Source organism: Desmodus rotundus, chromosome 9 (assembly GCF_022682495.2).
Source record: "Desmodus rotundus isolate HL8 chromosome 9, HLdesRot8A.1, whole genome shotgun sequence".
Lineage (NCBI taxonomy): Eukaryota > Metazoa > Chordata > Mammalia > Chiroptera > Phyllostomidae > Desmodus > Desmodus rotundus.
Window position 1 is genome coordinate 54,363,929 of NC_071395.1, and position 18,133 is coordinate 54,382,061.

The window sequence follows — 18,133 nt, forward strand, 5'->3', positions numbered from 1 at the left end:
GCAGTGGGTGCCATGCACCACATTATTAATATGGAAACTGAGTCTCAGGAAGAGTAAGCCCCTTGCCCAGTGACCCACTGTAATCCCCCTTCTGGGATCAGTGACTACCTTGTGCTTATCGGAGCTGCAAGATGGGGGTATTGTAGGTTCCCTGGGCTGTTGGGTAAAAGGTCAGAACTGAATCTCTAAGTTGGTTGTATTTCCCTGGAAGGATGCAGATCACTCATGACAAGAGTAAGGACAAGACATAAATCTAATTACTTAAAAAAATGTATTGAGGTCTCATTTACATCTCATAAAGTCCACTCATTTGAAGTATGCATCTCAGCGATTTCTGGTAAATTTACAGGGCTGAGTAACCACCACCCAGTGTTAGGATGTGTCCATCACCCACTGAGCACCCTGCAGAACTCAGTCATCACTCCCACCCCAGCACCAGGGAGCTAATGACCTGCCCTGCTGTCTCTGACAGATGTGCCTGCTCGGGACATTGCAAGTAGATGGAAGCCTACAGTGTGTTTTTTCATAGGGCTTTCATTTAGCACAATGATTTGGAAACTCATCCATGTTGTAGCATGTGTTCCTATTTTGTTCCTTTTCATTGCTGAGTAATATTCCACTGTGTGGATGGATGACACCCACTTATCCATTCATTCATCAGTTAACAAATTGTCCCTAGTTTTTGGCTGTTGTGAGTAATGTTGCTATATTGGCTGTCATAACAAAGGACTAAAAACTAGGTGATTTTATTTTTTAATTTTAATTTTTCAATTATAGTTTACTTTCAGTATTATTTTTATTAAATTCATTGGGGTGGCATTGGCTAATAGGATGATATAGGTTTCAAGTGTGCATTTCTATGACACATGATCTGTATAATGTGTTGTGTGCCCACCACCCAAAATCAGATCATCTGTCACCATGTATTTGGCCCCCTTTACCTTCTACTGTCCCCCACGCCCTCCTTCTGGTAACCACCATACTGTTGTCTGTGTCTGTGAGTTTCAGTTTTATACCCCACATGTGAGTGAAATCATATGGTTCTTAGCTTTCTCTGTCTGACTTATTTCACTTAGCATAATATTCTCAAGGTCCATCCATGTTGTTGAAAATTTCATCAATTCTTAAGGCTGAGTAGTACTACCTAGAATGTATGGACCACATCCTCTTTATCCAGTTCTCTGTTGAAGCACACTGTGGTGGTCTCCATGTCGTGGCCCCTGTGAATAATGCTGCAGTGAACACAGAGGGGCACATATCTTTGTGAGTAAATGTTTCTGAGTTGTTCAGATACATACCCAAAAGAGGATTGCTGGGTAGTGGGGTAACTCTATTCTTAATTTTTTGAGGAACTGCCATATTGTTTCCCATAGAGCTTGAACCTTCCCACCAGCAGTGAATGAGGGTTCCCTTTTCTCCACATCCTCTCCAACACTTGTCTTGTCGATAAGAGCCATTCTAACAGGTGTGAGGTGGTATCTCATTGTAGTTTTGATTGACATTTCCCTGATAGTTAGCTATGTTGAACATCTTTTCATATGTCGGTTGGTCACATATATGTCTTCTTGGGAGAGGTGTCTGCTCAGGTCCTCTGCCCATTTTTTAATTGGATTGTTTGTTTGTTTGGTGTTGAGTTATATCAGTTCTTTATATATTTTGGATATTAACCCTTTGTTGGAGCTGTTGTTTGCAAATGTCATCTCCCATTCAGTTGGCAGCCTTCTTGTTTTGTCATCAGTTTCTTTCGCTGTGCAGAGCTTTTTAGTTTGATATAGTCCCACTCATTTATTTTTTGCCTTTATTTCCCTTGCCTTTGGGGTCAAATTCCTAAAATGTTCTCTAAATCAAGGCCCATAAGTTTAGTACCTATGTTTTCTTCTACGTAATTTATTTTCAGATCTTATATTTAGGTCTTTGATCCATTTTGAGTTAATTTTTGTACATGGAGGCAAACTGTAATATAGTTTCATTCTTTTGCATGTGGCTTTCCAGTTTTCCCAGCACCATTTATTGAAGAGGCTTTCTTTTCTCCATTGTGTATTCTTGGCTCCTTTGTTAAAAAGTATTTGCCGCCCTGGCTGGCGTAGCTCAGTGGATTTAGTGCCGGGCTACAAACCAAAGGGTCACAGGTTTGATTCCCAGTCAGGGCACATGCCTGGGTTGCAGACCGGGTTCCCCAGATGGGGCCACGTGAGGCGCAACCAAATGATGTACCTCTCACACATTGACCTTTCTCTCCCTGTCTTTCTCACTCCCTTCCTCTCTCTCAAATAAATAAATAAATAAAATATTTTTTTAAGTATTTGCCCACATGCTTGTGGTTTATTTCTGGGCTCTCAGTACTGTCCCATAGGTCTGTGTGTCTGTTTTTCCATCAGTGATACGCTTTTTTGATGTTGTAGCTCTGCGGTATAATTTGAAGTCAGCCTGTGTGACACCTCCAACTTCGTTCTTTTTTCTCAGGATTGCCTTGGCCATTCAGGGTCCTTTGTGGTTCCATACAAATATGATGATGTTTTGTTCTGTTTCTTTTTGAAAAATGCCATTGGGATTTTAATGGGGACTGCATTAAATCCGTATATTGCTTTGGGTAAAATGGCCATTTTTAGTATGGTAATTCTTCCGGTCCATGAACACAGAGTATCTTTCCATTGCATTGTGTCTTTTTCCATTGAGTCATCACGATCACGTGGGGTTCATTCCAGGGGCACAAGGATGGTTCAACATCCATAGATGGATCGATGTGATACATCACATTAACAAAACAAAGGATAATATCACATGATCTTACCACGAGGTGCAGAATAAGCATTTGATAAAATACAACATCCATTTATGATTAAAGCACTCCGTGTAATGGGTATAGGAGGAACGTGCCTCAGCATAACGAAGGCCGTGTATGACAGACCCTCAGCCAACACTGTACTCAGCGGTGCATAACTGAAAGCTTTCCCTCTGCAGTCAGGAACAAGACTAGGATGCCCACGCACCACTCTTATTCAGTACAGTTCTGGACGTCCTAGCCACAGCAGTCAGGCTAGAAAAGGGAATAAAAGGCATCCAAATTGGGAAGGAAGAAGTAAAAGTGTCGACTTTTTATAAATGACATTCTGTATGTGGAAAACCCTAAAGACAGGTATTTTGTATTGGTTTCAGGTGTACAGTCTGGTGGTTCGACAGTCGTATGGGTGGCTTTAAAACAATAGAAATGTGTCATCACAGTTCTGGAGGCCGGCAGTCTGAAATCAAGGAGCTGGCGGGATGCACTCTTCTGCAGGTTCATTCTTTGCTCCTCTCTCTGCCTCGGTCTTCACAGCAGCTTCCCTCTGTGCCTCTGGGAACTCCTGTCTCTCTCTTACTGGGCTGTAGGTGACAGCACTCAGGGCCCATGTTGATAATCTAGGAAAAGCTCCTCCTCTCAAGTTCCTTAACCTATTCAGTTGTTTGGCCAGACCAGGTAACATGCACAGGTCCAGAAATGTGATGGGGTATCTTTGAGGGGCCGTTTTTCTGCCCATCACAGCAGCTGTGAACATTCATGTGAAGTTTTTGTGTGGGCATGTTTTCATTTCTCTTGTATGTGACTGGGAGTGGAATTGCTGGGTCATATTGTAAATTTATGTTTTAACTTGTTAAGAAACTGCCAAACTTTTCTGAAGAAGCTTGTCGTTTTACTCTTCTACCAGCAGTGCATGAGGGTTTCAGTTTCTTTACATTCTTGCCATTTGTCAGCCTTTAAAAATTTCAGCCACTGTAGCGAGTGCAAAGTGGTGGCACATTGTGGTTTTGATTTGCATGTCCCTGATGACTAATACTGTGGAGAAGCTTTTGTTGTGCTCATCAGCCATCATCTATGATTCTCAGTCAAATGTCCCTTCAGAGCTTTACTCATCGGAAAATTGGGTTGTCTTTTCTCTCTGAGCTCTGAGAGTTAGTCTGCTGTGTTCACAGTCTGGCCTGGTCATTGCCGGTCCTAAGGACCATGGTGATTAAGTCTCCTTGACCAGAAAGCACTGGGGCAACCCAGTTCCCCAGGGTGCCTAGAACAAGGTGGCCATCCCCACAATACACTGTGTCAGTCTGTCATTGGAGGGTGTATGGGATTTACACGTGGCCCTTGGGCTACCAGCCACTGTCCAGGAAGCTGGGAGATGGCCTACCTTCTGCCCGCAAGGTCATAGCTCGGTGGTAGTGCAGGCTGGTTGTCATCTGATGAACAAGGGGACTGGCCCACAATATATTCTCATCGTAGCCTGTTTTTTTTCTTTCATAACAATTATAATAATTTTTTAAAATAAATTTGACACTTTATTTATTTATTTGTTTTTATTTTTAAAGATTTTATTTATTTATTTTTAGAGAGAGGGGAAGGGGGGAGAAAGAGAGAGAAACATCAATGTATGGTTGCCTCTCATGTGGCCCCCACTGGGGACCTGGCCTGCAACCCAGGCATGTGCCCCTACTGGGAACCGAACCAGCAACCCCCTGGTTCGCAGCCCACGCTCAATCCACTGAGCCACGCCAAGCCAGGGCTCTTATAATAATTTTAATTAAGTAGTTATTTCTGTAATAATATATTTAATATCTTTTTTCCCCTAAAAGACAATAAAAATCCCTGGTTCAGGGACCATGCCTGTGTGTTCCGTTGCCCTCTCCCTGGCCTCTAGCACAATACACACACACAGTGGGCCAGCAGCCAGGACTTGCAGGTGGCAGATCTCAGTAGAACACCAGGAATGGGGGTCGGGGGGTTCTCTGCTTTTCAGTGGGTGACTCACGAGAAATCATGAAGTAGAGGGTAAGTAGTTGATTAAGTAGCTCATTAACCGCAGAACATGTTGCTGAGTGACTAGTATTTTCACTGCCACTGATGCCGTTTCCCTCTTGCGTCTCATTCCCAGCGATCTATAACTACAACGCCTCTCAAGATGCGGAGCTCTCCCTGCAGATCGGAGACACGGTTCACATCCTGGAGATGTATGAGGGTAAGTCTGGATGGCCTCCTGCCTGGCGGGGTGCCAGGGGCGACGGTAGCAGTGACTTATTAAGAAGGCACTTGGAACAAATGTCAACATGCTTCACTTCCTGAGGGGTGCGTGTGAAAATCCAGGAAGTCCTTAGGTGATACAATTTCACACGGAGGGCAATTTCTAAACAGCCAGCTGAGTACGAGAGTGCAAACACACTCAGTCACCAGAAGCAAAATGTGACTGTCGGGCTCAAGCAGTGGTGGCAGAAGGACCAGCTCAGCACAGACAGGCGGGGTGCTGGGCTGGTGGGGGCTCCAGGAAGCTATGCTGATTAATTGACTCTTTCTGCTCAGCTCTAAATGTGGCCAGCCTGGGGGAGAAATGCAGGGGAGACCCCTGGGATTGCTGAGCTTCTGGCAGAGAGTTAGGTGAGCAGTGCAGCCGGTCCAGAAAGCCTGCTAGAATTATTTGCCGCAATGAGGTCAGGCAAGGGAGGTGGTTCCAGTTAACAGTGAGTGGGCTGTAGGGCAGCGCTTGGGACTCCCAGTTTGTCCAAAAGCACAGATAATGTCTGCACCCACCCACCTAGACTTGTAGCTCCAACTCAAGCTCTCCAGATCCTAGCAGGACTCCTGTATCCCCATGTCTGACCCAACCTCCTAGAGCACAGGAAACATGTATCCGGGCCACTGAAGTTGAGGATCAAAGCAAAGAGCCATGTTTAGCACCCACTGATTCTCTGAACATCGGGGCAGGAACAGGTGGGCAGCTGGGCAGATTGCTCTCACGGCGCGAGCCTTGCAGAGCAAGAGCTCTGGGTTTGCAAGGTCCGGTCCCATGTGTGTGCGTGTCATCCAGAATCCACACGCAGCTCCCTGGGACAGGACAGGAGGAGGGAGACCCAAGGAAGCAGGACTTGGCCATAAGGAGCTGTCATCGGCCTGGTGGCACGGCGGACTCTGTTGTCACTGCCACTGCCTTCAGCTAGGCAGAGGGCTGGGCTCTGCATTGCCCTTCTCCTTTCCCATGACTCCCAGAGTCTGCAGCTCCCAGGGGCAGGGAGAGGGGTGAGAGGCCTGTGTGGTCTTTTCCCACTCCGTCCTCTCTTCTTTCCATCCTCACCATCCCTGGTGCAGCCAAACATTGATTCCATGGTGTCCCTAAGTCCCCAAGACACTAAGGACAGTCTGTTTACCTTCTCGAGACTCCTTTGCATAATGAAACCATATTCCTCTCAAACCTTACACTAGGTCCCCTACCTCAGCGTCAGGGGCCAGATTAATCCACTCTGCCTACTTTCTGTGAACACATTTTTCCATGGTACAGGTAAAAGGCATATTTTAGTGTGTGTGCCTTTTTAACTCTTCCTGTTGACTTGAAAAGAATGTATATTTTAGGATCATTGAGTGCCAAGTTCTAGAGATGACAATTAGATTCTGATTTCTCTGCCATATTTTTTTTTCTAATTTGCTGTGCGTGGACTCTTTCTGTTGTTTCTGGTCCTGGGAGAACTGCATTAAACCCAGCACTGTGACGGCAGTGTGTGTGCCAGTTCATGGCGACACAGGGTGTCTCCTCGCGTGTAATGGGACCTGTTTTTAGGTGTGTTGTTAAATGAAACAGTTTCAGCTTTTCGTCTGTTGGTTGAACCTTTCTCATTACCATTGTCCGTAGCAGTCCTTCCTTCCTGATCTGTCTTGCCTGAATCACAGCCAGCTCATCGGCAGTTCCAGGGCTGTTTGTCCTCCGGGGCCTGTGAAGCCGCCAGCCGTGCTGCCCAGTCACTCTGCAGACACTCCAAGAAAAACGCAGCCCCAAATTCTGGCCTTGTTTTTCTTTTTTAAAATTGTTTTTAAAATACTTATTTTTATTTCTATTACTTTAGAGAGAGGGGAAAGGTGGGAGAAAGGGAGGGAGAGAAACATCCATCAGTTGCCTCTTGCACACGCTCTGAATGGGGACCTGACCCGCAGCCCAGGCATGTGCCCTGGAATCGAACTTGTGACCTTTCGTTCTGCAGGATCATGCCCACCCCACTGAGCCACACCTGGCCAGGGCCTGGCCTTATCTTTCCAAGTTTTGGTCTTTTTCAGATCTTGATGTGGTAATTGTTCACTTTGCCACGTTAGCTCTTCAGAGAGAGAGAGAGAGAGAGAGAGTGTGTTAACTTTTCTAATTGTCCTGCTGAGTGAGAGGAAAGAGTGAAGCGATGATCTGAAATAAAGCAGATGATGTCTTTGGAATACATTTTCTAAATTCTTTTTTCATTTTTATGTGACCCTAATATATTTTTTGAAATAGCTAAAGGATGCACTTTGTCCTCATAAGATTCATATTCGTGGTAATTTTAAGTGTGCATACTATTTCTACTTTACCAGGTAGCTTCCTAATTGACCCATGAACATCCCCCTAAAGGCAGCAGTCCTTTAGATAAGCGAGGTGCTCCCTGAGCTTGGCTGACTGTACATGTAAACACAAGGCACAGAACACACACCCATTTCTCGTATGTTCTGGAGCTTGAGTTCAGAAGCCACAGTGTTCCTTGTGTCCTGCAGCTCGCACAGTGGTGTGCCTGCTCTCAGTGCTGGCCCATTGATGTGCCACATAAAAAAAGGGTGACATTATCAATGCTGCATCATTTTAGAGTGAGAGGAAAGGAGAGAGAGAGAGAGGGAGGGAGGGAGGGAGAGAGGGAAGCATCAACATGAGAGAAACATTGATCAGTTGCCTCCCGTACATTACATGCCCATACAAGGGACCAAACCTGCAATGGAGGTATGTGCTGTGACCAGGGATCAAACCTGTGACCTTTCAGTTTATGGGATGACGCTCCAGCCAGCTGAGCCACCTGGCCAGGGCTCAGTGCTACATCTTTAATATGATGATCCAGGTGCTGTCTGCTGACCACAGGAAACTGTTGGTCCTTGTTAATTGCTGCCATAAAATATTTACTGTGCCAGCCCTAGGACTCTGTCACCTCAAAGGACACCAGCGCCTGTTCTTAAAAGTGGACATGTGTCAAGGTGTGACCAGGCAGATTTAGAATGTGAGCTTCCTGTGTTCATGCATCATGCAGAGGCATGTCAGCTTTACAGAGATTATTATTTTGGATTAATTTTTAAAATAGTATTTATTTTGTTGGATTAAGTTTTTTGCTAGTGCCCGCCTTGGCCTGTGCAGTGATAGGTTCTTATATCTGCTAAGTACTGTGAGTTCTTGGCTGGGTTCTGAAATTCCTTTATTATTTCAGGCAGTTCAGGACTAAGTGAGGACAGGAGTGCTGTGCAAACATGAAACACGATGGAAATGCTGAGTAACAACTCGTGTTCTCTCCTCCCCCATCTCCGCTTCCCTGTACAAAAATAAACAGAGTGCAGGCACCCACAGGACCACTGCCGGATGGAACTGAGGGCAGTGCTGGCCCTGGTTCACAGCCCTGGGGGTGTTGTGTCTTCAGCTTCCTGTCAGATCTGACTCCTGGGGCTCCCCCTCCCCCCTCCCCCCTCCCCCCACACACTCTGCCCCACCTCGCCTTTGAGGTATTTGCATACCAGACTTGTGTGTGCTTTTTCCGTATGGATATGAGTCCAACCTCTGGAACCCAGACATGAAAAATTCTTTTCTGCCCACAACCCACAACAGACTAGCACCCAGGACTCTCCTTTTGCACTTTCCTGCCCTGTGGTTGAATGTGTAAATGTGAAAGTGGCAGCTCCTTGAAGGCAAAGCCTGCCCCACCCTCGCCTGCAGGTCCCTGCTGGCTTAGCTCCTGGCTTGCAAGTAGGTGCTCAGCCAAAGTCTGTTGAATGAGTGAAGCGAAAACAGGAGCCAGAGGCAAGCTGGAGCCAGGGGAGCTGGTGTGGAGAGTCAGGGGTGGGGCTCGGCCCACAGAGCCTAGATGTCCCTGCGCGGGCTGGGCTCCACTTCTTCTCAGGGGGAGACACAGCTGCTGCAGCCTTTCCCTGTTCTCTGCAAACTGCGGAAGGATTTTCTTGTTCTACGAGATTTTTATTTTTTCATTTGAGATAGTTATTGATAAAGCAAACCATTCAGAGAGTTGGCCAACCATTATCGCTGTCCACTTTCAGAGCATTTTCATTACCCATAAAGAAACCCTGTACCCATTAGTGGTCACTACACCCCCACTCCAGGCAACCACCAGCCTCATTTCTTTCCCCACAGAGCTGCCTACTCAAGGCATTTCATGTAAATGGAGTCATATATAATTTGTGGTCCCTTGTGACTGACTTCCTCTACTTAGCATAATATATTTTTAAAGATTTTATTTATTTATTCTTGCAGGGGTGGGGAGAAAGATTAGGAGAGAAACATCAATGTGTGAGAGAAACATAAATTGGCTGCCTCTCACATGCCCCAAACTGGGACCTGGCCTGCAACCCAGGCATGTGCCCTGACTGGGAATCGAACCTGTGACTATTTGGTTCCCAGGCTGGTGTCCCCAGCCAGTGTATTTAGCATAATATTTTTGAAGTTCATGCATATTATACCATGCATCACTACTAAGTATCTTTTTATTGCCTAATAATATTCAGTGTATGCATGCATCATTTTGTTTCTCTGTCCATCAGTTGATAGACATTTTGGTTTCCAGTTTTTAGCTGTTATAAGTAATGCGGCTATAGGCCCCTGTGTACACAGTTTTCTTTAGATATATATTTTCATTTCTCTTGGGTATATGCCTAGGAGCGGAATTGCTGGGTCATATAGTAACTCCGTATTTGTCCTTTGGGGGAACTGCCAGAATGATTGCTTGAGCTTTGGCGCCAAATCAGGAGACCACAGCCCAAATGAGAAAGCTATCACTCATCCCATATCATCCATTTCTTTCTGTGACTTTGCCCCTGAACTTCATTTGTTACTAAAAATGAGAGAAGGCAGTAGAATTGATTGAGAAGCTATGTACTGTTCACCTTTTACAGGCCCTGGAGAATTGCCTTCAGAGACTTTTCCAGGGAACTAAACTCCTCTGGGACAGAAGCAAGAGTCCTTGCCTTTGTCGTTGGTGCTGTCTGCCTATAGTCTTTGCTTCTTTCGCCAGACAAGGGCTTTGGCAGCCGTACAGCTGTTCTCCATCTTGAGTGTCTTGTACAAGGCTGCCGCCTGGAGACCTCAGTGTGCTTATTTATCATTCATCGATATCGCTGAGCCAGTCTTATGCGCCTGTGATGGGCCAAGTGCATTTATTGAGCACAAGAGATGTTCTAGGCACTGAGTGACACAGCAGCCAGGCCTCTGCTGTCATAGGGTTTTCATTCAAGGGACAGAAAAAAACAAATGAACAAAGTAGGTAAGCAAAAAAAAAAAAAAAATCAGATACTTATAAGTGCTGTGGGGAGAAAAGGATGGTCTCACAGGGGTAGCTGACGGTGATGGAGAGGGAGAAGGAAAACTTTAGATCAGATGGTTTTGCCCCGATCTAGGTTAACTGCCCCAGCATAAGACACGTTAACTCTCTGTGTCACGGTCCAGTCTTGAATTGAAAGTGCTCCGAAAAGTCAGGTCGCAGCATCCACCTTGGTGAAGCTTTCCTCTCCTGGGGTCAGTCCAGTTCTAAGCACAAGCGATCTCACGCCCAAGGCCTGTTGTTCCAGCAGCAGGTACTGCTCCTGCATGTGACTCATATGCATTGGTTAACTCCGTCTCAGCGCCGTGAACCAGGCACACGTGCAGGAGAGAGGGCTGATGTTACCAGTGGCCTCTGGGGGTAAACATAACTGGCCCCTGCTGGAAATAACAAAATGAGATAATGTCTCAGAGGCAGTCCAAGCTCTACAGAGGCAGGCACAGCGTAACGTTTTGTATTATTGCAAAGGATAGCACAAATGACTGGATTGGAACCAGAGGAAACAGGCAATCCGAACAGTTGGAAGAAATAAAAAGAAGCAGTCGTGTGTATGTAGGAGGTCCCTAATGTATGCAAGCTATTTCTCCTGTGTGGAGTGAGGTCAGTTTTAAACTGCACCTTAATCAGGAAACCCACTCCCTTACAATAATAGGCGAAGGAGCGAACGTGGCCTCTGGCTGAGCCGAGCACGTTTGACTCACATCTGTGTCAGTCAGGCTTTTTCGAGGGAGTGTAGAGGGCAGTGTTGTGGCAGATAGTTCAAGTTATACCGAATTTTGCCTCCATGGGTGACAAAACGTTATAACAGAGACATAAAAAAGAAGAGTGCATTTAAAAAAAAAGATTTTTTTTCAAGCAGAGGCTCCGTGAGCATCTTTCTGAGATGTGATAATGGGACCCCTGCCTTGGGCTGCATGGTAGAAAACAGACACAAACTCGTAGGTACAGAGATACAGTAAGGTCTTATCAAACCCTTTGAGAACGTCTGATTCAAGGTGGTGGATGGGCACATCCGACCACCCGGGGCAATGATTAGTCAACCTGGCAGCCTCCACATCCTTTATTTTTCCTATTTTCTACTCATTTCCTTCTCCTTTTGGTCACCGTGCCCTTCGGTCATAAGGTGAGTGAGAGACAAAGAAAATGAAAATTGGTTTTTAAAAATCAGTTCCTAAGAACACCTGTAAACATTTGTGTTACAAGCTGAAAGAAGGCATTTGATGCGTTTGTCGCTTTCATTGACTTGTTACACCACGAGTCAAGATCATTGAAAGTTGGTCGTAATTCAGCATCTGTAGTCTCCCTGTGTTCGTTATAAAAACAGCCCCTTCCACAAACACAAATGGCAGTAAGCCCAGCAGCTTGGATTTTGGGACAAGGACTGTGTGCAAACCTTTTGGCACCGGCCCAGAGAACAGATCAGGCCAGGTGGCATTTGTTGAGTGTGCTGGTCACTTCCCACATCTGTCCGACCTTCACCTTAAGTGCAGCGTATCAGTGACCACGGCTGGGGACATGTGTTCCTGAGACGTGTTTTTTCAGAAGATGTGTGTGGCCGTGGGAGTGTTTTCAGAAGAAAAGCTAATTAAAAAGTAGAGTCTGTGGAAAGTCATCTCATTTAATTTTACAAAAAGAGAAGGCATTCTGTTTTTCCTTTTGAGATACTTTTTTTTTAAATTTTATTTATTTTTAGAGAGAGGGGAAGGGAGGGAGAAAGAAAGGGAGAGAAACATCAATGTGTGGTTGCCTCTCACACACCCCCTACTGGTGACCTGGCCCATAACCCAGGCATGTGCCCCGACTGGGAATTGAATCGGCTACCCTTTGGTTCACAGGCCTGTGCTCAATCCACTGAGCTACACCAGCCAGGGCTTGAGATACATTTGAATGTGCTTATAAAATTCTGTCCTCAAAATTTATGGGATTTGCCTATAGGCATATATGGGATGTTCTAGGATAGAGCTGAGAACCTTTTTCAGAGCAGTGCCTTCATTTAGAGACTTCGTCATGAACTGGTTCCTTGGACTTGGCCCCTCTGGGCAGCTGCCTGTACACCTATGGAGGCAAGGTCAGCCCAGTGGTTTATGGAGGTGTTTGAGATACTCTGGAGGAATGTTCACTTGAGCGTATAGTGTTCATATGTTTTGGTGTCCAAGAGATCTGAGGGGGACCAAAGGGTTGGCAGGGAGCACATTGATAGGCAGACTCCTTGCCCCCCATGAATATCCATGCCCCCCTCTGCTGTGCTCACCCCTGGGTGCTGGGTACTCCACATCATTCGGTATCGTATCCCCATTGTAACACACAGCCCATCAAATCATTGTGGGATGGGGTGAGACTGAGTTAAGGATTAATGTCAGGAGAAAGTTCTAGAGGGAAGTTCAAAATCGATTGAGGGCAAATCTGAGTAAGATACTTCAGCTGTGGCTTACATCTGGAGAGAGAAGGCTAAGCGTATGCCTGTGCTTTGCTCATGGTAATACATCACTTACGCTCTTTAAAGCATATAAGGGTGCTTATACATCACAGATATTAACCCTGCTAGAGTGCCTCCATTTTTCAACCCACGGAGGCTGATCCCTGGCAGAAAGTATCAGAGGAACAGGAAATACCGCTAGAAAAGCTGGGCCACCAGAGGTCCCTCTCAAGAGTGCATGAGGACTTCAGTCCTTTCCTCGCCTCCCCTCCATGTGTAACTCAGCCGACGGAGAGGTATGGACAAGGCAGGGTAGGAGAGAGTCCTGTTAAAGGAGGAGGATAGTCTAACCCTTGTTTCCTGCGTACTGCCCCTGATGGTTGCCCTCTGAATAAGGATGTCAAATGTGCATGCGTTTACTTTGACAGTAGGAACAGGAGGTTTCAAACACCCGTGCCTGGCAGCGGCGTCCTCTTGTCAACGGCAGGAACAATGAACATTAAGTTCCTAGCCTGCAGTTCTTGTGTTAGTTTCACCCGTGCAGATTGAAGACTCTGATGGTGTCGTTGGAATTGCGGGAATGCGAAGGGGTGGGGGATGGTTTTTGATTAGGCACGCTGTCCGACTCATCGCCCACTGAGTATCAGATCGAGCCTCAGAACCACTGGTGTGGTAACATGTGCGTCTTCCTGGCCGCATTCTGTCCCTGCTCGGTGCCTGGGTTATTCTCAGATATTCCGGCCACTGTCACATGGGTTTTCTATCACCCAAGTTCGTTCTTCTTCTTCCTTTTTTTCCCCCCTTTGGTTCTCTTTTCCATAGTCACCCTTTGTGTCATTTTCTTGGGTCATGGAACTTACTCTGTTGGAAAATAAAAGTACGTCTTTCCAGGTGCTGTGGTGTTGGAGTGAAGCTTGCCCTAGCATGGTATGCCGGCTGCTTACGTGGCCTCGGCTTTGCGGATCATCAGTCATTTCAGAATAATTTAGAGAGTCACTGCTCCTTCTTCCAGGGGGCACAGGCACATTCCTTAGGAAACAAGTGAAAAAGATCTCCAAATAGAGTCCCCTGCTGTCGATGCAGAGATCCAGGTGATGGCCCTGGAGGAGGACCTGGTGCCTGGTTATGTCACTGGGCACCTTTGTTTCCAGATTCGTCTGGCAGTTTCCACTCCTGTATGTGGCGGGGAGCCAACGGCTCACCTGTACTCAGCCTCAGCTCTTACAGTGCTGGGAGGTCAGAGTTACTAGTGCTCGTTACAGATGTGAAGACCAGGCAAGGAAACTCGAAGACATTCATGTAGTGATTAAATGGAGAGCGTGACTCCCACCAGGCTCCCGTGGAATCCAAGCAGAGCATACTTTCCTTGTGGTGAGGCTTTGGAGGAAGTACATTTCAGTTTTGGACACAGCATACAGTTTTCCAAAGGGGGTGAGGTCCGTTTGCCTTTTAAACAGCTATCAGACAAGTCTGGCCCCACCCCAAATTTGTCTCTGTAAGGGTGAGCTCTTCCATACAAGCGGGGCCCTCCAAGTGCACGGCATGCTAGGGCCCACTTCATCCCCAGGTGCCTCACCTGCCCTCCACACACACCTGCCTCCCCACCTGTGTGCAGCAGCTGACTTTGTCCGAGCAGATAGGCATGTCTACTCCAGGGGAGCATAGCAGAATCATGCCCTGACCCAGAGATCCTGTCCCCTCCCCCACCCCACCTACTCCAGTAGGAACTACTGAGGAGTGGGCCACTGTTACCAAGAGTCCATCCAGTCCCTTTAGGTATAGCAGGAGGTTGGGGAACACAAAGTAAGCAGAGAGGTCCCTGGTGGGATCTCTGGCTTCCCTGACCTGAAACAGTCCCTTCCCACCATGAGTGTCTGTGGGACGGCTGTGCAGTGTGTGTCCCCATCTTACCTGCTGCCTGTGTTAGGGAAGGGGGCACATGAGCTGAGCCCAGTGTTCTTCGGCCCAGACGCTTGCGGCAGGCCACACGTGGTTCGTCTCTGCACTCTTGCTTCTCCTCTGGCCACTGTCACCACTATGGGCTCCCCTTCTGCTCCTGCCACTGCTGACTTTGTCGCATCCCTGACAGCATGTCCTCCCCCCTGACTGTCTGGGGCCTCAAAGCAGAGCCCAGTTGTTCTTGTTCAGAGTCCTAAACTATAGGTTCACCTTTTCACATGGAGGGTGCATTCCACTGAGGAATGTGAAGCACGTTTCTAAGTGACCCAGGCCAAAGGGGCCTTGGGGACAGTGCTGGCTGTCACTTCACCTGACTTGTCCTCTGGGCCAAGGTACACCTCTGTCTAGTGTATTTCCATATAATGAGTTTCCTTACGGGCACCTCCATTCCCCCTTCAGAAATCAAGGCAGCCTTTATCTCACTCTGCTAACCTCCAGCTCCTGCTCAGGAAGCATAGGGAGTTAGGGAAAGAGCAGCCTGCACTGAGATCGCCGAAGTCGCCACTCAGCCCATGTCTCTCCGTTCCACTGGCAATTAGATGACCAGTTCTTCAAGATCAGGGCTTGTGGCTCACACTTTCAGACTCTTTGAGGCCCCATAGGGTCTAGCATAGTTCCTTGGAAAAGTGGCCTCCTTAGATCTGGTGTGCTTGACTCATTGGTTCCTCGCTCACAGACCTGCACCCCTTCCTCGTCCATGCCAGTCGGTGCTGACGATGACAAAACCTGCAGAAGAGTGAGTTGCAGCAGAGCCTTTAAAACCACATTCTGCATTTTATCATTTTGGCTTTCTGGAACTCGTGAGGTAAGGTAGAAAAAGGGATTGCAGAAGACAGAAATTAGAGTCAGTAGCAAGAAGGACTAACATTTGGGGGGGGGGCTCAATCAGAAGGACTTGGGCCCCCAGGACTGACTTCTTTAAAAGCAGGATTACTTTGCTTTAAAAAAAGAAGAAAAAAGCCACAAGCAGAAAATATAAAGGGAATCAGCCAACGAGAGTGACGATGTTGTTTGGAAGAGAGGAAATGTGTTTCCTTGTCCCTGGGCTTCCAGGTGTCTGTGAAGTCACAGACAGATGCCCTGGTTTTTGTGGTGGACATTTGGATGTGTCATCTTCCCATTCTGTGCATGGCAATTGGATCTCCCCCTCCCCCACGCACCTGGACCAGGTCCTTCTGCCCATCTGGGGTCTCCAACATCTCCATCAATGCAGGCCACCAGGAGGAACCTTGGCATCATGGCTGTGGAGTTCAGTATTATGAGGTAGCAAGATGGACAAAAACTAGAATGTTTCTGTGGAAGGCAGTTTAAGAGATGAAAGCCTTCATTTCTTTAATGGCTGGAGAAGAGGAGTCTTACAGAGCAGGTCTGCGGAGACCCAGGCCTTTAGATTCAGCTGCATCCTCCTAAGGAGCAGCATCTCCTCTGTCCTGGACATTTTGGCCTCGTAGGTGGGTGCACAGACCCAGTCCCTCTCTGCCCACTGGGCCTGGGACCCCAGGGAGAGAGAAGGGTGCCCTGCTCTTGTAGTCACGTCGTGCCTTCTGGGTGGGGATTCTGTTGCACGTTTCTTGCATCCGCCTGTTCTGTGCATGTCCACCAGCTCAGGGTGACCTCTTCCTCATTAATACGTTCATTAAAAGCTTATTTATTGAGTGCCTGCTATGTGCCAGGTACTGCAAAGACACAGCTCTTTTCTTGTTTGTCCAAGAAATAAAATCAAAGATGGAAACCACATCTCTTACTTTCCCACTTTCTTGGTTTGCTGGTGCCTGTGTATTTTCTGTTGGTGGGATTCCACACTTCCCTCCCCCTGAGAGGCATCACCAGTATCCCACCCCTGTCCCCGCCCCCTGCAACATGGGGAGGGGAAGAGAGGAGCCAGTGGCAGGGGGCGGGAGACCAGCATGTGCACCCCCAGCTTCCATAGTCAGTTCCCTGCCTGTATTTCCTCTTTTTAAAGTGAGGGTGCTAAATTTCAACCAACTCTGAGTTCCTTCGGAGCTTAGACTTCCAACATCTGCCTGTGTCAAAGGCATTGGACTTTGCTGAGAGCACTAATGAGGAAGACCTATTTGTCCCGCAAAAAGGTACAAAAGAAGAGAATCATCTTCTTTGCCTTACCCTCTTTGCCTTGAGTTTCTTTTCAAAGCCCTATGAGTTGCCCAGTGCCTTTGGGATGTGGGCCTCCTGAAGGCGGAGGCTCTGGAAGGCAGCAGGCGTTCTGCCAGCCCTCTGCACGGAGCCAGCAGCTGAGGCCTGCCTTTGTCCTGTGGGCTGATCCACCACTTTCCCCAGAGGGACCTCAGGCAGGGCTCAAGATTGGAGGGACAGTCTCTGGGGACTGGACTACAGGCTGTGGCCATGGAAACCTGACAGGCTTACCTGACCCCATGGGATGGAACCTTTGACCTTGGCCTAATTAACTGCTTTCCCCAGCCAACTACCTAAACAGCAGGATTTAGCACTTGCTCCTCCCTGCCGCTTCCCTACACCCTCCGCCCTCTATTGTGGGTGCCTGTGAACAGTGCTCCCCTACCCGCTCCTAGTCTTTAATGCCTAGGATCCCAAAAATAATTTGTGGTTGCGCAGTAATGTGAATGTGCAGCATGCCACTGAACTGTATGGTTAAGATGGTTAACATTTGTCATGTATTTTCACCACAATATACAACTATCGATTGGGGAGAAGAGGAAGAGGAAACCTGTGACGTTGGAACTGCTAAGTAAGGAGGAATTTTTACCAAACACTCCATGACTTCCACATCTAAATGATGCTTTTGAGGTTCAAAACATCATCAGAGGCCCCCTCAGTAATTGCCTTATCAGTCTTTAGCGTGTTCATAATTCTCTCTTTGTGTGAGGCTATTTCCAAGCATTACCATTAAAAGCCCTTTTGTATTCCGTTGTTTACAGATCCATTTCCCCTCGCCTTGACGACAGTGTCTGGCACCCTGGTGTTCAGTGAGTGTTTTATGGGTAATGAACGAGTGACCATGTTAACGGTGTAAATCCTCAGCTCCGCATTCCTGCTCAGGGAGAGTTTCCTAGCAGGCTTTGTAAAGTCCCCCATCCCACTCGTCACCCTGTCCCGCATTACCCTTTCATTTCTTCATGATGCCGAGCCCTATGCGAAACCGTTTTATTTCTTTGCACTTGTGCTAACATGGGTCTCTGGTTTTCTTCCCATTGTAAAATAGGACATAGAAGGATGGAGATATTGGTTGTCTTGTTCTCCTGGCATCTCTTCTGTTGAATGAGTAAATGAGTCTCCAGACTGTGTCTGGACTTTTGAAAAACAGCAACACTCCTCAGAATCAGCTTGGGAGCGCACAATGATTAAGATGAATAGCGTCTTTGGGGAAGCACAGTAATGAAGAAATGGCTTTTTGCTTTTCACACCTGACTCCCCCTGGTGTCAGGG

General features: G+C 47.2%; 1 protein-coding gene across 1 annotated transcript in view; it reads left to right on the forward strand.

Moving 5' to 3' along the window:
- Positions 1 to 18,133, forward strand: part of DOCK5 (dedicator of cytokinesis 5) — a 158,854-nt gene that overhangs the window by 19,472 nt on the left and 121,249 nt on the right. Inside the window, exon 2 of the mRNA XM_045195714.3 lies at positions 4,902 to 4,985. Coding sequence (XP_045051649.2) covers positions 4,902 to 4,985 — 84 coding nt within the window. The remainder of the gene's footprint in view (positions 1 to 4,901; positions 4,986 to 18,133) is intronic.